Source organism: Lichenostomus cassidix, unplaced genomic scaffold (assembly GCF_008360975.1).
Source record: "Lichenostomus cassidix isolate B80296 unplaced genomic scaffold, HeHo_3.0 HiC_scaffold_33, whole genome shotgun sequence".
NCBI classification, from domain to species: Eukaryota; Metazoa; Chordata; class Aves; order Passeriformes; family Meliphagidae; genus Lichenostomus; species Lichenostomus cassidix.
In genome coordinates, this window is record NW_028147632.1 from 3,515,429 (window position 1) to 3,540,927 (window position 25,499).

At 32.2% G+C, this 25,499-nt stretch overlaps 1 protein-coding gene across 1 annotated transcript in view; it reads left to right on the top strand.

The window, feature by feature from the left end:
- Window positions 1-2,619: 2,619 nt before the first annotated feature.
- LOC146421546 (gamma-aminobutyric acid type B receptor subunit 1-like) overlaps window positions 2,620-25,499 on the top strand; it is a 29,437-nt gene continuing 6,557 nt past the window's right edge. Inside the window, exons 1-6 of the mRNA XM_085047166.1 lie at window positions 2,620-2,817; window positions 4,636-4,752; window positions 6,570-6,677; window positions 9,531-9,624; window positions 16,472-16,599; window positions 23,921-24,049. Coding sequence (XP_084903292.1) covers window positions 2,620-2,817; window positions 4,636-4,752; window positions 6,570-6,677; window positions 9,531-9,624; window positions 16,472-16,599; window positions 23,921-24,049 — 774 coding nt within the window. The remainder of the gene's footprint in view (window positions 2,818-4,635; window positions 4,753-6,569; window positions 6,678-9,530; window positions 9,625-16,471; window positions 16,600-23,920; window positions 24,050-25,499) is intronic.

The window sequence follows — 25,499 nt, forward strand, 5'->3', positions numbered from 1 at the left end:
AAAAAATTGGGAAAAAAGTTTAGAAAAAATTGGGAAAAAGTTTAGAAAAAATTGGGGAAAATTGGGAAAAAAATTGGGAAAAAATTGGGAAAAAAATTGGGAAAAAATTGGGAAAAAATTGGGAAAAAATTGGGAAAAAATTGGGAAAAAATCAGAAAAATTTGGGAAAAAACACGAAAAAAATAGGGATAAATTGGGAAAAAATGTGAAAAAAATGGGGAAAAATGGGAAAAAATATTGGGAAAAAATAGGGAAAAATGTGAAGAAACTTGGGAAAAAATGGAGAAAATATTGGGAAAAAATGGTAAAAAATGCGAAAAATTAGGAAAATTAGGGAAAAAATAGAGAAAAAATGGGAAAATAGGAAGAAAATGTAAAAAAAAATTGGGAAAAATTGGGAAAAAATGTGAAAAAAAATTGGGAAAAATGCAAAAAACATTAGGAAAAAGTTGGGGAAAATGTAAAAAAAATTTGGGAAAAACAGGAAAAAATTGGGAAGGAATTGGAAAAAATGTAAAAAAAATTGGGAAAAATTGGGAAAAAATTGGGAAAAAATGCGAAAAAAATTGGGAAAAAATTGGGAAAAAATGTAAAAAAATAGGGAAAAATGGGGTAAAAAATCACGAAAAAATAGGGAAAAATTGGGAAAAAATAGTAAAAAATGCAAAGAAATTGGGAAAAAAATTGGGAAAAATTTCGGGAAAAATTTGGGAAAAATTGGGAAAAAATGCAAAAAAATAGGGAAAAACTGGGAAAAATTGGGGAAAAATTGGCAAAAAATTGGGAAAAAATGGTGCAAAAATTGGGGAAAAATTGGGGAAAAATTGGAAAAAAATGGTGAAAAAATGGTCGAAAAATGCAAAAAAAAAGGGAAAAAATGCTAAAAAATGGGAAAAAAATTGGAAAAAAATGCTAAAAAATTCGGAAAAATTGGGAAAAATTGGGAAAAACATGGAAAATCTTGGAATTCCAGATACATCCAGAACTCTCAGCCCTACCTGAACAACATGACAGCTGTTGGCTGCACTTTGGCTCTGGCTGCAGTTTTCCCGTGAAAAAATTGGGAAAATGTGAAAAAATTTGGAAAAAAAATGGGGAAAAAATGGGGGGAAAAATGGGGAAAATTGGGGAAAAATTGCAAAAATGATTGGAAAAAAATTGGGAAAAAATGGGAAAAAATTGTGGAAAAAAATGGGAAAAAATGCGAAAAAAATCAGGAAAAAATGGAAAAAATGGGAAAAAAGGGGAAAAAATTGGGGAAAAATTTGGGAAAAATGGGAAAAAATTGGGAAAAATGGGAAAAAAATGGGGAAAAATGCAAAAAATTGGGAAAATGGGAAAAAATGTGGAAAAATGTGGAAAAAAATTGGAAAAAAATTAGGAAAAAAATTAGGAAAAATTAAGAAAAAAATGGAAAAATTGGGAAAAAATGTTTTAAAAAATGGGGAAAAATGCGAAAAATTTGGGAAAAAATTAGGAAAAAATTGGGCAAAAATAGTAAAAACGTGGGGGGAAAATGCTAAAAAAATAGGAAAAAATGGTAAAAAAAAGCTAAAAAAATGTGAAAAAAATAGGAAAAAAAGGGGAAAAATGCAAAAAAAATTGGGGAAAAATAGGAAATAATTGGGCAAAAATTGTAAAAATAATTGTAAAAAATTTAGGGAAAAATGGGAAAAAATAGGAAAAAATGTTTAAAAAATGGGAAAAAAGAAAAAAAATAGGGAAAAAAGGCGAAAAAATTCGGAAAAAAAATGGAAAAAATTCGAAAAAAATTGGGAAAAATTGTAAAAAAAAAAGGGAAAAAATGCAAAAAATTGGGAAAACCTGGAAAACTTGGAATTCTCCTCAGGTACATCCAGAACTCTCAGCCCTACCTGAACAACATGACAGCTGTTGGCTGCACTTTGGCTCTGGCTGCAGTTTTCCCATGGAAAAATGGGGAAAAATTGGGAAAAATGGGAAAAAATAGGAAAAAAAAGGGAAAATGGGAAAAAAATTGGGGGAAAAATGGGAAAATTTTGAAAAAAAATTGGGAAAAAATTGGGAAAAGCATGAAAAAAATTGGGAAAAATGGGGAAAAAATCAGGAAAAAATTAGGAAAAAAATGGGGAAAAAATTGGGAAAAAATTGGGAAAAAATCAGAAAAATTGGGAAAAAACCGCGAAAAAAATAGGGAAAAATTGGGAAAAAATGTGAAAAAAATGGGGAAAAATGGGAAAAAATATTGGGAAAAAATAGGGAAAAATGTGAAGAAACTTGGGAAAAAATGGAGAAAATATTGGGAAAAATGGGAAAAAATGCAAAAAAAAAGGGGAAAAATAGGGAAAAAATAGGAAAAAAATGCAGAAAAAATTGGGGAAAAATAGTAAAAAAAAAGCTAAAAAATGGGAAAAATGTGAAAAAAATTTGGGAAAAATGCAAAAAAAATCAGAAAAAAATGGGGAAAATTTGAAAAAAATCGGGAAAACAGGGAAAAAATTTGGAATAAATTGGGGAAAAAATGCTAAAAAATGTTGAAAAAATTGGGAAAAAAAGAAAAAATTGGAAAAAAGTAAAAAATTGCAAAAATAGGAAAAAAAATTAAAAAAATGCAAAAAAATAGTAAAAAATTCGGGAAAAATGGAAAAAAAATCAGAAAAAATTGGGAAAAATTGGGAAAAACATGGAAAATCTTGGAATTCCAGATACATCCAGAACTCTCAGCCCTACCTGAACAACATGACAGCTGTTGGCTGCACTTTGGCTCTGGCTGCAGTTTTCCCGCTGGGGTTGGATGGATATCACATCGGGCCAGGAATGTTCCCTTTTGTCTGCCAGGTGAGTTTGGGGCAAAAATGGGAAATTTGGGAATTTTGGGAATTTTGGGAATTTTTTCTGGGGGTTTTGGGGTTTAAAATGTGGTTTTTGTGTAATTTTTAGGTCATTTTTTGTGGTTTTTCTGTCATTTTTCTGTCATTTTTTCTGTCATTTTTCTGTCATTTTTCTATCATTTTTTTCCTCATTTTTCTATAATTTTTTCTGTCATTTTTCTATCATTTTTCCATCATTTATCATTTTCATTCTCATTTTTTATCATTTTTCCATCATTTTTCAGTGATTTTTCCAGTGATTTTCAGTCATTTTCAGTGATTTTTCTGTCATTTTTCTGTCATTTTTCTATCATTTTTCTATCATTTTTTCTGTCATTTTTCTGTCATTTTTTCTGTGATTTTTCCATCATTTTTCCATCATTTTTCCATCATTTTTCCATCATTTTTCATCATTTTTAATGTGATTTTTCTGTCATTTTTCTGTCATTTTTCTATCATTTTTTCTGTGATTTTTCCATCATTTTTCCATCATTTTTCTATCATTTTTCTGTCATTTTTCTATCATTTTTCCTGTAATTTTTCAGTCATTTTTCTGCCATTTTTCAGTGATTTTTCCATCATTTTTCCATCATTTTTCTATCATTTTTTCAGTGATTTTTCTGTCATTTTTCTGTCATTTTTTGTCATTTTTTCGTCATTTTTTCGTCATTTTTTCTCCGTTTTTTTCCCAATTTTTTCCCCATAATTCCAGAAACTTAATCCATGATTTCTACATGTTTTTCCCATGTTTTTCCCATGTTTTTCCCATGTTTTTCCCATGTTCCAGGCCCGTCTCTGGCTGCTGGGGTTGGGTTTCAGCCTCTCCTACTCATCCTTTTTCCATCATTTTTCTGTCATTTTTCCATCATTTTTCTATCACTTTTTCTATCATTTTTCTGTCATTTTTCCATCATTTTTCTATCATTTTTCTATAATTTTTTCTATCATTTTTCCATCATTTTTTCTGTCATTTTTCTATCATTTTTCTGTCGTTTTCCCATCATTTTTCCATCATTTTTCTATCATTTTTTCTGTCATTTTTTGATCATTTTTCAGTGATTTTTCAGTGATTTTTCAGTGATTTTTCCTCATTTTTTTGTCATTTTTCCTCCGGTTTTTTCCCTTTTTTTTTTCAATTGTCTCAGGAATATTTCCCATGTTTTTCCCATGTTTTTCCCATGTTTTTCCCATGTTTTTCCCATGTTTTTCCCATGTTCCCAGGCCCGTCTCTGGCTGCTGGGGTTGGGTTTCAGCCTCTCCTACTCACCCTTTTTCTGTCATTTTTCTGTCATTTTTCTGTCATTTTTTGTCATTTTTTCGTCATTTTTCTGTCATTTTTCTATCATTTTTTCCATCATTTTTCTGTCATTTTTTTCATCATTTTTCTGTCATTTTTTCAGTGATTTTTCTGTCATTTTCCTGCCATTTTTCTGTCATTTTTCCATCATTTTTTCTGTGATTTTTCCATCATTTTTCAATCATTTTTCTGTCATTTTTCCATCATTTTCCCGTAATTTTTCTGTCATTTTCCCATCATTTTTCCATCATTTTTTAATCTTTTTTTTTGTCATTTTTCAGTGATTTTTCAGTAATTTTTCAGTAATTTTTCAGTGATTTTTCTGTCATTTTTCTGTCATTTTTCTGTCATTTTTTCTGCCATTTTTCTGTCATTTTTCCTCATTTTTTTGTCATTTTTTCATCGTTTATTCTCCAATTTTTTCCCATCATTTCAGAAACTTAATCCATGTTTTTCCCATGTTTTTCCCATGTTTTTCCCATGTTCCAGGCCCGTCTCTGGCTGCTGGGGTTGGGTTTCAGCCTCTCCTACGGCTCCATGTTCACCAAGATCTGGTGGGTTCACACTGTCTTCACCAAGAAGGACGACAAGAAGGACAAGCGCAAGGTGAGAATCCCCAAAATTCCCAAAAATTCCCAAAATTCCCAAAAATTCCCAAAAATTCCCAAAATTTCCCAAAAATTCCGAAAATTTCCCTGAAATTCCCCAAAAAACCCAGGAAAATTGGGAGTTGGGATGTTGATTTTTAGTGGTTTTTTGGGATTTTTGGGATTTTTTGGTGATTTTTTTGGGATTTTTTGGTGGTTTTTGGGATTTTTAGTGGGTTTTTTTGGGATTTTTGGGGGTTTTTGGGATTTTTAGGGGTTTTTTTTGGGATTTTTAGGGGTTTTTTTTGGGATTTTTGGGGGTTTTGGGGGATTTTGGGTGATTTTTTTGGATTTTTTTGGGGGTTTTTTGGGGATTTTTTGGGTTTTTTTGGTTTTTCGGGGATTTTTTTTGGGGATTTTTGGGTGGTTTTTTGGGATTTTTTTACGTTTTTTTTGGGGATTTTTGGGTGGTTTTTGGGATTTTGGGTTTAGAAGAATTTTGGGGATTTTGGGGTTTTGGGATTTTGGGTGATTTTGGATTTTTGGGGGATTTTAGGGTTTTAATTTTCTGGTGGTTTTGGGGGATTTTTTTTTAATTTTGAGTTTTTGGAATTTTGGGGTTTTTGGGGTTTTCTTTGGGGTTTTTCAGGATTTTTGGGTGATTTTGGGATTTTTAGGGTTTTTTAGGGATTTTGGGCTTTTTAAAAAAATTTTAGGGTTAATTTTTGTGGGTTTTTGGGCTTTTTTTGGATTTTTAGGGGTTTTGAGTTTTGGTTTTTGGGGAATTTTTTTTAGGGTTTTTTTGGGGATTTTTTTGGAATTTTTGGGGGATTTTTTGGGATTTTTAGTGGTTTTTTTGTGGGATTTGGGGGATTTTTTGGGTATTTTTTGGGTTTTTTTGGGTCATTTTTCATGGGATTTTTTCGGGAATTTTTTCTTTAATTAAATCCACATTTTCTCACCTAATTGGGAATTTTTTTTGGGAATTTTTTTTGGGAATTTCAGAGCCTGGAGCCCTGCTGGGATTTTCCTTTTCAATCCACATTTTTAAATTAATTTTCTTGATTTTTTGGGTCATTTTTGGTCATTTTTTGGGCATTTTTTGGCCATTTTTGGGTCATTTTTCGTGGGATTTTTTCGGGAATTTTTTAAAAAATCAAATCCACATTTTCTCACCTAATTGGGAATTTTTTTGGGAATTTTTTTTGGGAATTTCAGAGCCTGGAGCCCTGCTGGGATTTTCCTTTCTAATCCTCATTTTTTTGAATTTTATTTCCTTTTTTGGGTTATTTTTAGGCATTTTTGGGTCATTTTTTGGTCATTTTTGGTCATTTTTGGGGGAATTTTTTCGGGATTTTTTTTAAAAATCAAATCCACATTTTCTCACCTAATTGGGAATTTTTTTTGGGGAATTTTTTTTGGGAATTTCAGAGCCTGGAGCCCTGCTGGGATTTTCCTTTTCAATCCTCATTTTTAGGGATTTTTTGGGAATTTTTTTCCTTTTTTTGGGTCATTTTTAGGCATTTTTTGGCCATTTTTTGGTCATTTTTCGTGGGATTTTTTCGGGATTTTTTTTAAAAATCAAATCCACATTTTCTCACCTAACCTGGAATGTTTTTTGGGGGAATTTCAGAGCCTGGAGCCCTGCTGGGATTTTCCTTTTCAATCCACATTTTTTTAAATTTTATTTCCCTTTTTGGGTTATTTTTAGGCATTTTTTGGGGTTTTTTGGGTCATTTTTCGTGGGATTTTTTCGGGATTTTTTTTAAAAAATCAAATCCACATTTTCTCACCTAACTGGGAATGTTTTTTGGGAATTTTTTTTCGGAATTTCAGAGCCTGGAGCCCTGGAAACTCTACGCCACGGTGGGAGGTTTGGTTGGATTCGACGTTCTCACCATGATCGTCTGGCAGATCGTCGACCCTCTGCACAGAACCATCGAGGTTTGGGGAATTTTGGGGAAATTTGGGGAAATTTGGGGGAAATTGGGGATTTTTGGGATTTTTGGGAGAATTTTGGGGAATTTTTTGGGGGAATTTGGGGTGTTTAAAGTGATTTTTGGGGGATTTTATGTCAATTTTTTGGGATTTTATGTCAATTTTTTGGGGATTTTATGTCAATTTTGGGTCGATTTTTTGGGGATTTTGGATCCATTTTTTTGAGGGATTTTTGGGTCGACTTTTGGAGAATTTTATGTCAATTTTGGGAGGATTTTATGTCAGTTTTTTGGAGGATTTTATGTCAATTTTTTGGGATTTTACGTCAATTTTTTTGAGATTTTATGTCAATTTTTTGGGATTTTATGTCAATTTTTTGAGATTTTATGTCAGTTTTTTGGGGAATTTTTGGTCAATTTTTTGGGAATTTTGTGTCCATTTTTTGTGGATTTTATGTCATTTTTTTGGGATTTATGTCAATTTTTTGGGGATTTTGGGTCAATTTTTTGACGTTTGGCATCGATTTTGGGTTGATTTTTTGGGGGATTTTGGGTCAATTTTTGGGAGATTTTATGTCAATTTTTTGGGGATTTTGAGTCAATTTTAGGGGGATTTTTGGTCAATTTTGGAGGATTTTATGTCAATTTTTTTGAGATTTTGGGTCCATTTTGGGTTGATTTTTTTGGGATTTTGGGTCAATTTTTTGAGGTCGATTTTGGGTCAATTTTGGGATTTTTGGGGTTAATTTTGGGATTTTATGTCAATTTTTTGGGATTTTTGATCATTTTTTGGGGATTTTATGTCCATTTTTTTTGGGAATTTTATGTCAATTTTGGAGGATTTTATGTCAATTTTTGGGGGATTTTGGGTCAATTTTTTGGAGGATTTTATGTCAATTTTTTTTGGATTTTATGTCAATTTTTTGTGGATTTTATGTCAATTTTTGGGGGATTTTTGGGGTCAATTTTGGGGTGTTTTGGGTCAATTTTGGGATTTTTGGTGTCAATTTTGGAGGATTTTATGTCAATTTTTGGGGGATTTTGGGTGAAATTTTTGGGTCCATTTTTGGGGAATTTTGGGTTCATATTTTGGGATATTTTGGGTCAATTTTGGGTGGATTTTGGGTGGATTTTGGGTGGATTTTGGGGTTGGATGTTCTCACCATGATCGTCTGGCAGATCGTCGACCCTCTGCACAGAACCATCCAGGTTTGGGGGGAATTTGGGAAATTTTGGGGAAATTTGGGGGAATTTTGGGGAAATTTTGGGTCAATTGGGAGATTTTGGGGGATTTTGGGGTGTTTAAAGTGATTTTTGGGGGATTTTATGTCAATTTTTTGAGATTTTATGTCAATTTTTTGGGGGATTTTGGGTCCATTTTTTGAGGTGGATTTGGGGGATTTTGGGATGTAAAAGAGCCCCAAAAAAACCCCAAAAAATCCCCAAAAAACCCCAAAAAATCCCCAAAAGATCCCAAAAATAAAAAAAATCCCAAAAACTCCCCAAAAATCCCCAAAATCCCAAAAAATCCCCCAAAACCCAAAAAATCAAAAAAATCCCAAAAAATCCCAAAAAAATCCCAAACAAAATCCCCCAAAAAATCCCAAACAAATCCCAAAAAAATCCCCAAAAAACCAAACCAAATCCCAAAATCCCAAAAATCCCAAAATCCCCAAAAAAATCCCCCAAAAACCACAAATCCCAAAATCCTCAAAAAACCCAAATCCCAAAAAAATCCCCAAAAAAACCCCCAAAAATTCAAAAACCAAAACCCCAAAATCCCAAAATCCCAAAAAATCCCCAAAAATCCAAAAATCCCGAAAAATCCTCAAAAACCCAAAAAATCCCAGAAATCCCAAACATCCCAAAAAATCCTCAAAAAATTCAAAAACCCCCAAAATCCCCCAAAAAATCCCAAAAACCCCAAAAAACCCCAAATCCCCATCTCAAAATCCCAAAAATTCCCCAAATCCCAAAAAAAATCCCCAAAAACCCAAAAAAAACCCCAAAAAATCCCAAAAAAAATCCCAAAAAAACCCAAAACCCAATTCCATCCCAAAATCCTGAAAAATCCCCCAAATCCCAAAAAATCCCAAAAAAACCCCAAAATATCCCAAAAAATCCCAAAAAAACCCCCAAAAACCCCCAAAATCCCAAAAATCCCCAAAAACCCCCAAAATTTACAAAAATCCCAAAATCCCCAAAAAACTCAAAAAATCCCAAAAAATCCCAAAAACTCAAAAATCCCCCAAAACTCCAAAAAAACCCCAAAATCCCCCAAAATCCCAAAAATACTGAAAAATCCCCAAAAAATCCAAAAAAATCCCCCCAAAATCCCCAAAAATCCCCAAAATTAAAAAAAAAAACCCCAAAAAACCCCTAAAAATAAAAAAATCCCAAAAATCCCAAAAAAACCCCAAAAAACCTCAAAATTCCCCAAAAAATCCCAAAAAAATTCCCAAAAAATCCCAGAAAAATCCTAAAAAATTCCTAAAAAATCCTAAAAAAATCCCCAAAAAACCCCCAAAAATCCCCAAAAAATCCCAAAAATTCCCAAAAACCAAAAAATCCCAAAAAATCCCCAAAAACTCCCAAAAAATCCCCAAAAAATCCAATAAAATAAAAAAAAATCCCAAAAAATCCCCCCAAAAAAAAAAAATCCCCAAAAAACCCAATAAAATCCCAAAAAAACCCAAAAATTCCCCAAAAAAACCCCAAAAAATCCCAAAAATCCCAAAAAAATCCCCAAAAATCCCCAAAAAATCCCAAAAAATCCCCAAAAAAAATCCCCAAAATCCCAAAACCCCCAAAACTCCCAAAACCCCCCAAAAATCCCCCAAAATTCCCATTTTTTCCCCAGGAATTCACCAAGGAGGAACCCAAATCCGACATGGACGTTTCCATCCTGCCCCAGCTGGAGCACTGCAGCTCCACCAAGATGAACACCTGGCTGGGTGAGCAGGAAATTCGGGAATTTTGGGAAATTTGGGAATTTTTTGGGAATTTTTGGGGAATTTTTGGGGAGTTTTGGGTGAAATTTGGGGGATTTTGGGTCATTTTTGGGTGATTTTGGGTCATTTTTGGGTGATTTTGAGGTTAAATTTGGGAGATTTTGGGGAAATTTCAGGATTTTCAGCTCCACTGTAAGCAGGCTTGGCAAGAATTTTGGGAATTCCAGGAATTTTGGGAAAAATTTGGGAATTTTTGGGGAGTTTTGGCGAGTTTGGGGTCAAATTTGGGGGATTTTGTGTTAAATTTGGGGATTTTGGGTCAAATTTGGGAGATTTTGGGGAATTTCAGAGCACTGCAGCTCCACCAAGATGAACACCTGGCTGGGTGAGGAGGAAATTTGGGAATTTTGGGAAAAATTTGGGAATTTTTGGGTTATTTTGGGAAATTATTTTGGGGTTTTGGGACAATTTTGGGGGATTTTGGGGTTAAATTTGGAGGATTTTGGGGAATTTCAGGGATTTCAGCTCCACTAATGCTGAAATTCTGGGGAATTCCAGGAATTTTGGGGAAAATTTGGGAAAAATTTGGGAATTTTTGGGAAAATTTGGGGTGTTTTGGGGGATTTCAGAGCTTTCAGCTCCACCAAGATGAACACCTGGCTGGGTGAGGAGGAAATTTGGGAATTTTTTGGGAATTTTTGGAAAAATTTGGGAATTTTTGGGGAGTTTTGGGTGAAATTTGGGTGATTTTGGGTGTAATTTGGGGGATTTTGGGGACATTTTTGGGAGATTTTGGGGGAATTTTAGGGATTTCAGCTCCACTAATGCTGAAATTTTGGGAATTTTTGGAATTTTGGGAAATTTTGGGAAGATTTTGGAATTTTTGGAAAATTTTGGGTGATTTTGGGCAATTTTTTGGGGGATTTTGGGAGATTTTTGCGTCAAATTTGGGGGATTTTGGGGAATTTCAGGACTTTCAGCTCCACCAAGATGAACACCTGGCTGGGTGAGGAGGAAATTCGGGAAATTTTTGGGAATTTTGGGAAAAATTTGGGAATTTTTGGGAAATTTTGGGTGGTTTTGGGTCAAATTTGGGGTGAAATTTGGGGGATTTTGGGGCAAATTCATGGATTTTCAATTTATTTTTGGATTTTAAAATCCGCCAAATCGGCTTGGTGCAGAAATTTGGGAAATTTTGGGGAAAATTTGGGAATTTTTGGGGGATTTTTGGGAAAAATTTGGGGTATTTTGGGTCAAAATTGGGGGATTTTGAGGTTAAATTTGGGAGATTTTGGGGAAATTTCAGGATTTTCAGCTCCACCAAGATGAACACCTGGCTGGGTGAGGAGGAAATTTGGGAATTTTGGGAATTTTGGGATTTTTTTGGGAATTTTTGGGGAATTTTTGGGGAGGTTTGGGTCAAATTTGGGGGATTTTGGGGGAAATTTCAGGGGATTTTTGGGAAATTTCAGGGATTTCAGCTCCACTAGTGCTAATTTGGGGAATTTTGGGAAAATTTTGGGGAATTTTGGGGAAAATTTGGGAATTTTTGGGAATTTTTGGGTGGTTTTGGGTGATTTTGAGGTGATTTTTGGGTTAAATTTGGAGGATTTTGGGGAAATTTCAGGGATTTCAGCTCCACTAATGCTGAAATTTTGGGAATTTTTGGAAAATTTTGGGAATTTTGGGAATTTTTTGGGAATTTTTGGGTGGTTTGGGCAAGATTTTGGGGGATTTTTGGGTTAAATTTTGAGGATTTTGGGGAATTTCAGAGCATTGCAGCTCCACCAAGATGAACACCTGGCTGGGTGAGGAGGAAATTTGGGAAATTTTTGGGAATTTTGGGAAAAATTTGGGAATTTTTGGGTGATTTTGGGACATTTTTGGGGGGTTTTGGGTGATTTTGGGTTGAATTTGGGGTCAAATTTGGGAGATTTTGGGGAAATTTCAGGATTTTTAGCTCCACTGACAGCAGGCTTGGCAAGAAATTTTGGGAATTTCAGGAATTTTGGGGAATTTTTGGTAAATTTGGGGAAAATTTTGGAATTTTGGGGGGATTTTGGGGGATTTTTGGGTTAAATTTTGAGAATTTTGGGGTTAAATTTGGGAGATTTTGGGGAAATTTCAGGGATTTCAGCTCCACTAATACTGAAATTTTGGGAATTTTTGGAAAATTTTGAGGAAATTTTTGGGAAATTTTGGGAAAAATTTGGGAATTTTTTTGAATTTTTGGGAAAATTTGGGGTGTTTTGGGTTAAATTTGGGAGATTTTGGGGGATTTTTGGGTTAAATTTTGAGGATTTTGGGAAATTTCAGGGATTTCAGCTCCACTAATGCTGAAATTTTGGGGAATTCCAGGAATTTTGGGAATTTTTGGCAAAAATTTGGGAATTTTTGGGGAGTTTTGGGTCAAATTTGGGGGATTTTGGGGTTAAATTTGAGAGATTTTGGGGAATTTCAGAGCACTGCAGCTCCACCAAGATGAACACCTGGCTGGGTGAGGAGGAAATTCGGGAATTTTGGGAATTTTTGGGAAAAATTTGGGAATTTTTGGGAAATTTTGGGTGGTTTTTGTTCAAATTTGGGGTGAAATTTGGGGGATTTTGGGGCAAATTCATGGATTTTCAATTTATTTTTGGATTTCAAAATCCGCCAAATCGGCTTGGTGCAGAAATTTGGGAAATTTTGGGGAAAATTTGGGAATTTTTGGGGGATTTTAGGGAAAAATTGGGGTATTTTGGGTCAGAATTGGGGGATTTTGAGGTTAAATTTGGGAGATTTTGGGGAAATTTCAGGATTTTCAGCTCCACCAAGATGAACACCTGGCTGGGTGAGGAGGAAATTTGGGAAATTTGGGAAAAATTTGGGAATTTTGGGAATTTTTTGGGAATTTTTTGGGAAAAATTCGGGAATTTTTGGGGAGTTTTGGGTGAAATTTGGGGGATTTTGGGTGTAATTTGGGGTTTTTTTGGGGGATTTTTGGCAAATTTCAGAATTTTCAGCTCCACTGAAAGCAGGTTTGGCAAGAATTTTGGGAATTACAGGAAAAATTTGGGAATTTTTGGGAATTTCTGGAAAATTTTGGGATGTTTGGGTCAAATGTGAGAGATTTTGGGTCAATTTTTGGCCAAATTTGGGGGAATTTTGGGACTTTTTTGGGAGATTTTGGGGAATTTCAGGACTTGCAGCTCCACCAAGATGAACACCTGGCTGGGTGAGGAGGAAATTGGGGAATTTTGGGAATTTTGGGAAAAATTTGGGAATTTTTGGGAATTTTTTGGGATTTTTTGGGGATTTTTTGGGTCATTTTTGGGTGATTTTGGGGTTAAATTTGGAGTATTTTGGGGAAATTTCAGGGATTTCAGCTCCACTAATGCTGAAATTTTGGGAATTTTTGGAAAATTTTGGGAATTTTGGGAAATTTTTGGGGAATTTTTGGGTGGTTTTGGGAAATTATTTTGGGGTTTTGGGTCATTTTTGGGTGATTTTGGGTCATTTTTGGGTGATTTTGAGGTTAAATTTGGGAGATTTTGGGGAAATTTCAGGATTTTCAGCTCCACTGACAGCAGGTTTGACAAGAATTTTGGGAATTCCAGGAATTTTGGGAAAAATTTGGGAATTTTTGGGGAGTTTTGGGGAGTTTTGGGTCAAATTTGGGTGATTTTGGGTGAAATTTGAGGGATTTTGGGTCAAATTTGGGGGATTTTGGGGAAATTTCAGGAATTTCAGCTCCACCAAGATGAACACCTGGCTGGGTGAGGAGAAAATTGGGGAATTTTGGCAATTTTGGCAATTTTTTGGGAATTTTTGGGGAATTTTTGGGTGGTTTGGGGAAGATTTTGGGGGATTTTTGGGTTAAATTTGGGAGATTTTTTTGAAATTTCAGGGATTTCAGCTCCACTAGCAGCAGGTTTGGCACAAAATTTTGGGAATTTAAGGAATTTTTGGGAAATTTTGGGAAAAATTTGGGAATATTTGGGGAGTTTTGGGGAGTTTTGGGTCAAATTTGGGGAATTTTGGGTGAAATTTGAGGGATTTTGGGTCAAATTTGGGAGATTTTGGGGAATTTCAGAGCATTGCAGCTCCACCAAGATGAACACCTGGCTGGGTGAGGAGGAAATTTGGGGATTTTGGGAAAAATTTGGGAATTTTTGGGAAAAATTTGGGAAGATTTGGGAATTTTTGGGGAGTTTTTGGGTCAAATTTGGGGGATTTTTGGGTTAAATTTGGAGGATTTTGGGGAAATTTCAGGACTTTCAGCTCCACCAATGCCAGACTTGGCACAGAATTTTGGGAATTCCAGAAATTTTGGGAAATTTTGGCAAAAATTTGGGAATTTTTGGGGAGTTTTGGGTCAAATTTGGGGGATTTTGGGGTTAAATTTGGGAGATTTTGGGGAATTTCAGAGCACTGCAGCTCCACCAAGATGAACACCTGGCTGGGTGAGGAAAAAATTTGGGAATTTTTGGGAAAAATTTGGGAATTTTTGGGAATTTTTGGGGAATTTCTGGGGAGTTTTGGGTGAAATTTGGGGGATTTTGGGTCATTTTTGGGTGATTTTGAAGTTAAATTTGGGAGATTTTGGGGAATTTCAGGGATTTCAGCTCCACTAATGCTGAAATTTTGGGAATTTTTGGAAAACTTTGGGAATTTTGGGAATTTTTGGGGAATTTTTGGGTGATTTTGGGAAATTATTTTGGGGTTTTGGGTCATTTTTGGGTGATTTTGAGGTTAAATTTGGGAGATTTTGGGGAAATTTCAGGATTTTCAGCTCCACTGAAAGCAGGCTTGGCAAGAGTTTTGGGAATTCTAGGAATTCTGGGAAAAATTTGGGAATTTTTGGGGAGTTTTGGGTCAAATTTGGGGAATTTTGGGTGAAATTTGAGGGATTTTGAGGTTAAATTTGGGGGATTTTGGGGAATTTCAGGACTCAGCTCACCACAGCATGGCTGGGTCAGGAAAAATTGGGAATTTTGGAAATTTGGGAAAAATTTGAATTTTTGGGTATTTTAAAAAAAAAAAAAAAAAAAACAACACCCACAACAAAAAAAAAAAAAAAAAAAAAAAACAAAAAAAAAAAATTTCAGGACTTTCACCCACCAACCAGACTTGCACAGAATTTTAATTCCAGAATTTTGGGAAATTTTGGCAAAAATTTGGGAATTTTGGGGAGTTTGGGTCAAATTTGGGGGATTTTGGGGTTAAATTTGGGAGATTTTGGGGAATTTCAGAGCACTGCAGCTCCACCAAGATGAACACCTGGCTGGGTGAGGAAAAAATTTGGGAATTTTGGGAAAAATTTGGGAATTTTGGGAATTTTGGGAAATTTCTGGGAGTTTTGGGTGAAATTTGGGGGATTTTGGGTCATTTTGGGTGATTTTGAAGTTAAATTTGGGAGATTTTGGGGAATTTCAGGACTTTCAGCTCCACTAATGCTGAAATTTTGGGAATTTTTGGAAAATTTTGCGGAAATTTGGGAAATTTTGGGAATTTTTGGGGTGATTTTGGAGAGTTTTGGGTCAAATTTGGGGGATTTTTGGGGGATTTTGGGGAATTTTTGGGGGATTTTGGGGAAATTTCAGGATTTTCGGCTCCACTGTAAGCAGGCTTGGCACAGAATTTTGGGAATTCCAGGAATTTTGGGAAATTTTGGGAAAATTTTGGGGAATTTGGGGTCAAATTCAGGTCAAATTTGAGGGATTTCGGGTCAATTTTGGGGGATTTTGGGAATTTTTGGGTTAAATTTGAGAGATTTTGGGGAAATTTCGGGACTTTTAGCTCCACCAATGCCACACTTGGAACAAAATTTTGGGGATTTTGGGAAGAATTTGGGAATTTTCAGGGGATTCTGGGAAATTTTGGGGGATTTGGGGTCAAATTTGGGGAATTTGGGTCAAATTTTGGGGACATTTTGGAGAAATTTCAGGAATTTTCCCCATTTTTCCCCATTTTTTTCAGGAATTCTCCCATTTTTTTCCATTTTTAACCAATTTTTTCCCATTTTTCCCCATTTTCCCCCCATTTTTTCTCATTTTTCCCCCATTTTTTTTCCATTTTTCCAGGAATTTTCCCATTTTAGACCATTTTTAACCAATTTTTCCCATTTTTTCCCCAATTTTCCAGAGATTTTTCCCAATTTTCCAGGAATTCCTTCATTCCAAACCATTTTTTAACCAATTTTTCCCATTTTCCCAGGAATTATTTTACAACTTCAATGGAATTCTCCCATTTTTTGACCATTTTTTCCCCATTTTTCCAGGAATTCTCCCATTTTTAACCAAATTTTTCCCATTTTTCCCATTTTCCCAGGAATTTTTTATATCTTCAATGGAATGTCTCAAAATTTCCCCATTTTTTCCCATTTTTTCTCCATTTTTTCCCCATTTTTTCCCCATTTTTTCCCCATTTTTCCCCATTTTCCCCATTTTTTCCCCATTTTCCCCCAATTTTCCAGGAATTCTCCCATTTTTTGACCTTTTTTTAACGAATTTTCCCCCATTTTTCCCCATTTTTCCCCATTTTTCCCCATTTTATTCCCATTTTTCCCCATTTTCCCAGTTTTTTTTCCCCAATTTTCCAGGAATTTTCCCATTTCTTCACCTCTTTTTATTTTCTTATTTCTCAATAAAAGAATTTTTTCCAATTTTTAACCAATTTTTCACCATTTTTTCCCCATTTTTTCTCCATTTTTTCCCCCATTTTTTTCCCATTTCTCCCCATTTTTCCCCAATTTTCCCCATTTTCCCCATTTTATTCCCTTTTTTCTCCATTTTTCCCCCATTTTTCCCCATTTTTCCCCATTTTTTCCCCATTTTCCCCATTTCTAACCCAAATTTTCCCATTTTTCCAGGGATTTTTTACGGATTCAAAGGTCTGCTGCTCCTCCTGGGGATTTTCTTGGCTTACGAGACGAAAAGTGTTTCGACGGAAAAAATCAACGATCACAGAGCTGTGGGGATGGCAATCTATAACGTGGCGGTAAAAATATAAAAATTTGGGTTTTTTCTAAAAAAAAATTCATGGAATTTTTTGGGAATTTGGGGAAAAAATTTGGAGTGAAAATGGCCAAAAATGGGGGAAAAAATGAGAAAAATTGGGTGGAAAATGAAAAAAAAAAGGGAAAAAATCAAAATAATTGAAATTAAAATTCTCCATGAAATCTGAAAATATGAAAAAATATTTAAAACCCCCAAAAATAGCTCAAAATCCTAAAATATTCCAAAAAATTCCCCAAAAAATCTCCACAAAAAATCCCCAAAATTAAAAATAAATCTCCAGAAAAATCCTCCCAAAATGGGGAAAAATCTCCAGAAAAAATCCACAAAATTCTCCCCAAAAAATTCAGGGAATTTTGGGGAATTTGGGAAAAAAAAATTTGGGGTGGAAGGGAAAAAAATTGGGAAAAAATTGGGGAAAAATTGGGATAAAAATGAGAAAAATTGGGTAGAAAATTCGGAAATAAAGGAAAAAAAATCAAAATTAAAATTTGGGATTTTTCTAAAAAAAAAAATAATGGAATTTTGGGGAATTTGGGGAAAAAAATTGGGGTGAAAGGGAAAAAAATTGGGAGTGAAAATGGCCAAAAATGGGGGAAAAAATGAGAAAAATTGGGATAAAAATTGGGAAAATTCGGATGAAAAAGTCAAATATAAATGGAGAAAAATCAAGATTAAAATTTGGAATTTTCCCCCCAAAAAATTAATGGAATTTTGGGGAATTTGGGGAAAAAATTGGGAGTAAAAATTGGGGAAAATTTGGGAAAATTGGGATGAAAAATCAACGATCACAGAGCTGTGGGGATGGCGATTTATAATGTGGCGGTAAAAATATAAAAATTTGGGGTTTTTCCTAAAAAAAAATTCATGGAATTTTTTGGGAATTTGGGGAAAAAATTTGGAGTGAAAATGGCCAAAAATGGGGGAAAAAATGGGAAAAATTGGGTGGAAAATGGCCAAAAATTGGGATAAAAATTAAAAAAAATAAAAGGAAAAAAATCGAAATTAAAATTGATTTTTCCAAAAAAAATTCCCAGAATTTTGGGGGATTTGGGAAAAAATTGAAAAAATCACCAAAAATTGAAAAAAATTTTAAAAATCACCAAAAAAAAAAAAATCTGTAAAAATTTCAGAAAAATCATTAAAAATTAAAAAAATCGGAAAAAAGTCATGAAAAATAAAAAGAAATCCTAAAAAATTTTTTTAAATCGTCAAAAATCTAAAAAATTTCCCAAAATATGGTTAAAAATCATTAAAAATCCATTAAAAATTAAAAAATTGTGAAAACTCAGAAAATTGTAAGAAACAAACAGAAAAAAATTGTAAAAATATCATTTAAAAATTGAAAAGTTTATTTCGATGGAAAAAATCAACGATCACAGAGCTGTGGGGATGGCCATCTATAATGTGGCGGTAAAAATCTTAAATTTGGGATTTTTCCCCAAAAAAATTAATGGAAATTAAAAAAATTGGGAAAAAAAAATTGGGAAAAAATGGGAAAAATTGGATAAAAATTTAAAAACAGGGAAAAGATCAAAATTAAAATTAAAATTAAAATCAAAAATGATGAAATTCTTCATAAAATCTAAAATATAAAATACCTCAAAAACAAAATTAAAAAATCCCCATAAAAAATTCCCCAAAAAAAAAAAAAATCTCCAGAAAAATCCTCCCAAAAGAAAAATCTCCAGGAAAAAAAATTCACAAAACCCCCAAAAATCCCAGAATGGGAGATTTGGGAAAAAAAATTGGGGTGAAAGGGAAAAAATTGGGAAAAATTGGGGAAAAATTGGGAAAATTGGGATAAAAATGAGAAAAATTGGGTAGAAAATTCGAAATAAAGGAAAAAATCATTAAAATTTGGGATTTTTCTAAAAAAAAAATTAATGGAATTTTGGGGAATTTGGAGAAAAAATTGGGGTGAAATGGAAAAAAATTGGGAAAAAATTGGGAGTGAAAATGGCCAAAAATGGGGGAAAAAATGAGAAAAATTGGGTGGAAAATTCGAAAATAAAGGGAAAAAATCGAAATTAAAATTTGGGATTTTTCTAAAAAAAAATTAATGGAATTTTGGGGAATTTGGGGAAAAAAATTGGGAGTGAAAATGGCCAAAAATGGGGAAAAAAATGAGAAAAATTGGGATAAAAATTGGGAAAATTAGGATGAAAAAGTCAAAAGTAAAGGAAAAAAGTCGAAATTAAAATTTGGGATTTTTCACAAAAAATTTGGGGAATTTGGGGAAAAAAATTGGGAGTGAAAATGGCCAAAAATGGTGGAAAAAATGAGAAAAATTGGGATAAAAATTGGGAAAATTAGGATGAAAAAGTCAAAAGTAAAGGAAAAAAATCGAAATTAAAATTTGGGATTTTTCACAAAAAATTTGGGGAATTTGGGGAAAAAAATTGGGAGTGAAAATGGCCAAAAATGGGGGAAAAAATGAGAAAAATTGGGATAAAAATTGGGAAAATTAGGATGAAAAAGTCAAATATAAAGGGAAAAAATCAAGATTAAAATAATCACCAAAAAATTAAGAATAATTTGGGAAAAAAATTGAGAGAAAATTGCGGAAAATTTGGGAAAATTGGGATGAAAAATCAACGATCACAGAGCTGTGGGGATGGCCATTATAACGTGGTGGTAAAAATATAAAAATCTAAAAATTTTGGGGTTTTTTACCCCAAAAAATATTTAAAAAAATAAAAAAAAAATCCATGAAAATCGAAAAAAAATCAGAAAAAAATCGTAAAAAATTCAAAAAAATTCATTAAAAATTCCAAAAAAATTGGAAAAAAATCGGAAAAAAATCGTAAAAAATCCCAAAAAAACCCCAAAAAATCCCAAAAATTCCCAAAATTTTTCTAATTTCCCAAATTTCCCAAAATCCCAGGTTCTGTGTCTGATCACAGCCCCGGTGACGATGATCCTCAGCAGCCAACAGGAAATTAGGGAAAAAATCCAAAAAAAATTGAAAAAAAACATGAAAAAAAATTTTAAAATTTTGAAAAATATGGTAAAAAAAAATTAAGAAACTGAAAAAAATTTGAAAAAATCACCAAAAAATCGAAAAAACAAAAAAAATCAGAAAAAGTGGAAAAAAATCATAAAAAATTTTAAAAATCGAAAAAATCGTTAAAAATCCCAAAAAAATCCCAAAAAACCCAAAAAACCCAAAAACCCATTGAAAATCACACCAAAAAATCATTTAAAATCACCCCAAAAAATCGAAAAAAACCCAGAAAAAAATCGTAAAAAATTCAAAAAAATTCATTAAAAATTCAAAAAAATTTGTAAAAAAATCGTAAAAAAATCGTAAAAAATCCCAAAAAATCCCAAAAATTCCCAAAATTTTTCTAATTTCCCAAAATTGCAGGTTCTGTGTCTGATCACAGCCCCGGTGACGATGATCCTCAGCAGCCAGCAGGAAATTAGGAAAAAATCCGAAAAAATCCAAAAAAATCTGAAAAAAATTTTAATAATAGTAAAATAATTATTAAAAAATTGTAAAAAAATCGTATAAAATTGTAAAAAATCCCAAAAAAATCAGATTAAAAAATCTTTAAAATCTTTAAAAATTCAAAAAAAAAAAATCTTAAAACACCAAAAAATTGAAAAACGAAAAATCAAAAAAAACGCAAAAAAAATTGAAAAATTCCAAAATCCCAAAATCCCAAAACCCCATTGAAAATCACCAAAACATTAAAATCACCCAAAATAAAAACCAGACAAAAATCAAAAATTCATTCAAAAACCCAAAATAAAAAAACCCCAAAAAATCCCAAAAATTCCCCACATTTCCCTAATTTCCCAAATTTCCCAAAATTGCAGGTTCTGTGTCTGATCACAGCCCCGGTGACGATGATCCTCAGCAGCCCCAAAAATTAGGAAAAAAAATCCAAAAAATCGAAAAAAAATCCAAAAAATTCTGAAAAAAATTTTTAATAATTGTAAAAACAATTGTAAAAAAATTGTAAAAAAATCGTATAAAATTATGAAAAATCAAAAAAATCAGATTAAAAAAATCTTTTAAAATAAAAAAAAAAAAAAATCATTAAAAAATCACCAAAAATTGAAAAAAAATCGAAAAAAAATCAGAAAAAATCGCAAAAAAATTGTAAAAATTCCCAAAAATTCCCCAAAAAATCCCAAAAAACCCCAAAAAACCCCATTGAAAATCACACCAAAAATTAATTAAAAATTACCCAAAAAAATCGAAAAAAACCAGAAAAAAATCGTAAAAAATTAAAAAAAATGCATTAAAAATTCAAAAAAAATCCCAAAAAATCAAAAAAAAATCCCCAAAAAACCCCAAAAAAATCCCAAAATTTCCCCACAATTCCCTAATTTCCCAAATTTCCCCAAATTGCAGGTTCTGTGTCTGATCACAGCTCCGGTGACGATGATCCTGAGCAGTCAGCAGGAAATTAGGGAAAAAATCCGAAAAAATTAAAAAAAACCTGAAAAAATTTTTTAAAAATGTTAAATGGTAAATTTAAATGGAAAAAAAAATTTAAAAACTTGTAAAAAAAAAAAGTTTAAAATCACTAAAAAATTGGAAAAAATCAGAAAAAAATTTTGAAAATCAAAAATAAAAACAAAACAACAAAACCAAAAAAAAAAACCCAAAACCCCAAAAACACAAAAACAAAAAACACCCAAAACAAAAAACAAAAACCAAAAAAAAAAATGTAAAAAATCGAAAATTCCCAAAACCCAAAAACAAAAACCCAAAACCCAAAACAACCAAACCAAACCCACCACACACCCCACAACCCACACCCCAAAAATTAGGAAAAAATTTTAAAAATCAAAAATCTGAAAAAGATTTTAATAATTGTAAAAAAAAGTGTAAAAATCCCCAAAATCAGATTAAAAAATCTTTAAAAATTTAAAAAAAATTCGTAAAAATAAAAAAATCAAAAAATGGTAAAAAATTCAAAAAAATTTGTAAAAAATTCATTAAAAATTGGAAAAAAATCACAAAAAATCGCAAAAAAATCGTTAAAAAATCATAAAAAATTCGGAAAAAATCCCCAAAATTCCCAAAACCCAAAAAACAAAACCAACCCAACAACCCACCACACACCCATGATGACCCAGCAGTCAGCAGGAAATTAGAAAAATCCGAAAAATCCAAAAAATCTGAAAAAATTTTAATAAAAAAAATTATTAAAATTGTAAAAACAAAAATTGTAAAAATCCTAAAAAATCAGAAAAAATCTTTAAAATCTTTAAAAATCAGTAAAAAAATCATTAAAAAATCACCAAAAATTGAAAAAATCGAAAAAAAATCAGAAAAAATCGCAAAAAATTGTAAAAATTCCCAAAAATTCCCCAAAAATCCCAAAAAATCCCAAAAACCCCATTGAAAATCACACCAAAAATTAATTAAAAATCACCCCAAAAAATCGAAAAAAACCCAGAAAAAAATCATAAAAAATACAAAAAAAATAATTAAAAATTCAAAAAAAATTGTTAAAAATCGTAAAAATCGTAAAAATCCCAAAAATCCCCAAAAAATCCCAAAATTCCAAAATTTTTCTAATTTCCCAAATTTCCCAAAATCGCAGGTTCTGTGTCTGATCACAGCTCCGGTGACGATGATCCTCAGCAGCCCCAGAAATTAGGAAAAATATTTTAAAAAATCAAAAAAAATCTGAAAAAAGATTTTAATAATTGTAAAAAAAAAGTGTAAAAAATCCCCAAAAAATCAGATTTTAAAAAATCTTTAAAAATTTTAAAAAAAAATTCGTAAAAAATAAAAAAAATCAGAAAAAAATCATAAATAATTCCAAAAAATATCATTAAAAAATCGTAAAAAAATCGTAAAAAATTCAAAAAAATCGTAAAAAATCCCCCAAAAAATCAGAAAAAATCAGAAAAATTCCCTAAAATTCCCCACAATTCCCTAATTTCCCAAATTTTCCCGAATTCCAGGTTCTGTGTCTGATCACAGCCCCGGTGACGATGATCCTCAGCAGTTCTGAAAATGAGATAAATATATGAAAAAAATAAAAAAATCTGAAAAATTTGAAAAAAAATTGTAAAAAAAATTGAAAAATCGCAAAAACATTTTAAAATTGTAAAAATCCCCAAAATCAGATTAAAATCTTAAAAAAAAAAAATTCGAAAAAAATAAAAAAATCAAAAAAAATCATAAAATTCCAAAAATCGTAAAAATTGCAAAAAAATTCAAAAAATCGTAAAAATCCCCAAAAAAATCCCAAAAAATCAGAAAAATTCCCAAAAATTCCCAAAATTTCCTAATTTCCCAAATTTTCCCGAATTGCAGGTTCTGTGTCTGATCACAGCCCCGGTGACAATGATCCTCAGCAGTCAGCAGGAAACTAGGAAAAAAATCCGAAAAAAATCCGAAAAATTCTGAAAAAAAAATTTAATAATTGTAAAAACAACTGTAAAAAAATTGTAAAAAAATCGTATAAAATTATGAAAAATCAAAAGAAAAATCAGATTAAAAAATCTTTAAAAACTTTTAAAAAATCGTAAAAAATTTTTAAAAAATCAAAAAAAATCATAAAAATTTTAAAAATTGTAAAAAAATGTAAAATTCAAAAATTGTAAAATTTAAAAATCCCCAAAAATCCCAAAAAATCCCAAAACCCATTGAAAATCACACCAAAAATCATTAAAAATCATCCAAAAATCGGAAAAAAATCAGAAAAAAATCAAAAAAATACAAAAAATTCATAAAAATCAAAAAATCGAAAAACAAAAATCGTAAAAATCCCAAAATCAAAAATCCCAAAATTCCCAAAATTTCATCCAAATTTCCCAAAATTGCAGGTTCTGTGTCTGATCACAGCCCCTGACATGATCCTCACGCCCCAAAAATTGGAAAAAATCAAAAATCGAAAAAATCGAAAATTCTGAAAAATTTTAATAATCAAAAAAAAAAAAAATAAAAAAATCAAAAATCCCCCAAAAATCAGATAAAATCAAAATAAAAAATTAAAAATAAAAATCAGAAAAAATCGTAAAAAATTCAAAAAAATCGTAAAAAATAAAAAAAAAAATTGTAAAAAATCCCCAAAATCCAAAATCCCCAAAATCCCCCCAAAAAATCCCAAAAAACCCCATTGAAAATCACACCAAGAAATCATTAAAAATAATCCAAAAATCGGAAAAAAATCAGAAAAAAATCGTAAAAAATACAAAAAAATTCATTAAAAATTCAAAAAAAATCGGAAAAAAATCGTTAAAAATTCGTAAAAAATCCCAAAAAAACCCCAAAAATTCCCAAAAATTCCCAAAATTTTTCTAATTTCCCAAATTTCCCAAAATTGCAGGTTCTGTGTCTGATCACAGCCCCGGTGACGATGATCCTCAGCAGCCAACAAGATGCTGCTTTTGCCTTTGCCTCGCTGGCTGTTGTCTTCTCCTCCTACATCACCCTCGTCGTGCTCTTCGTGCCCAAGGTGAGTTTGGGAATTTTGGGAATTTTCTGGGAATTTTTTGGGAATTTTTGGGGATTTTTTGGGAATTTTTTGGGATTTTTTGGGGTTTTTTGGGGATTTTTTAGGGATTTTTAATGGTATTTTTCTGATTTTTTACAATTTTTTTGGGAATTTCAAAGTTCTTCCTTCTTAACTTTCATTCCCAAGGTGAATTCTGAGAATTTTGGGGAATTTTTGGGGATTTTTGGGAATTTTTTTTGGATTTTGTTTTTTATTTTTTGGGGATTTTCAGGGATTTTTTGAGATTTTTTTGGGAATTTTGAAGTTCTCCTCCTACATCACCCTTGTTGTGCTCTTCGTGCCCAAGGTAGGAGTTTTTGGAATTCTGGGGATTCTGGGAATTTTTGGGAATTTTTGGGATTTTTTGGGGTTTTGGGGGGATTTTTTGGGATTTTTTTTTGATTTTTTGGGCGTTTTTTTCTGATTTTTGGGGATTTTTTTTTGATTTTTGGTGATTTTTTTGAGATTTTTTTTGGGTTTTGGAGAATTTTTAAGTTCTTCCTTCTTAACCTTCATTCCCAAGGTGAATTTCTGGGAATTTTGGGGAAATTTTGGAGACTTTTCTGGGGATTTTTGGAGAATTTTGGGATTTTTTTGGGATTTTTTTGGGGATTTTTTGGGATTTTTTTGCGGCATATTCATGGAATTTTGAAGTTCTCCTCCTACATCACCCTCGTCGTGCTCTTTGTGCCCAAGGTGAGATTTTTTGGAATTCTGGGGATTCTGGGAATTTTTGGGAATTTTTGGGGATTTTTTGGAATTTTTTGGGGTTTTTTTGGGAATTTTTTGGGATTTTTTTTTGGCTTTTTTGGGGATTTTTTGGGGATTTTTAATGGTATTTTTCTGATTTTTTACAATTTTTTGGGGAATTTCAAAGTTCTTCCTTCTTAACTTTCATTCCCAAGGTGAATTCTGAGAATTTTGGGGAATTTTTGGGGATTTTTGGGATTTTTTGGGGGATTTTTTTTATTTTTTGGGGATTTTCAGGGATTTTTTGAGATTTTTTGGGAAATTTCAAACTCCCTCCTACATCACCCTCGTGGTCCTCTTCGTGCCCAAGGTGAGATTTTTTGGAATTCTGGGGGTTTTGGGAATTTTTTGGGATTTTTTGGGAATTTTTGGGAATTTTTTGGGATTTTTTTGGGAATTTTTTGGGGTTTTTTTGAGATTTTTTTCGTATTTTTGGGGAATTTCGAGTTCTTTCTCTTTAACTTTCATTCCCAAGGTGAATTTCTGAGAATTTTGGGGAAATTTTGGGGAATTTTGGGGATTTTTGGGGAATTTTTGGGAGATTTTTTTGGGATTTTTGGGGAATTTTGGGGTTTTTTTGGGATTTTTTTGTGGCATATTAATGGAATTTTGAAGTTCTCCTCCTACATCACCCTCGTGGTGGTCTTCGTGCCCAAGGTGA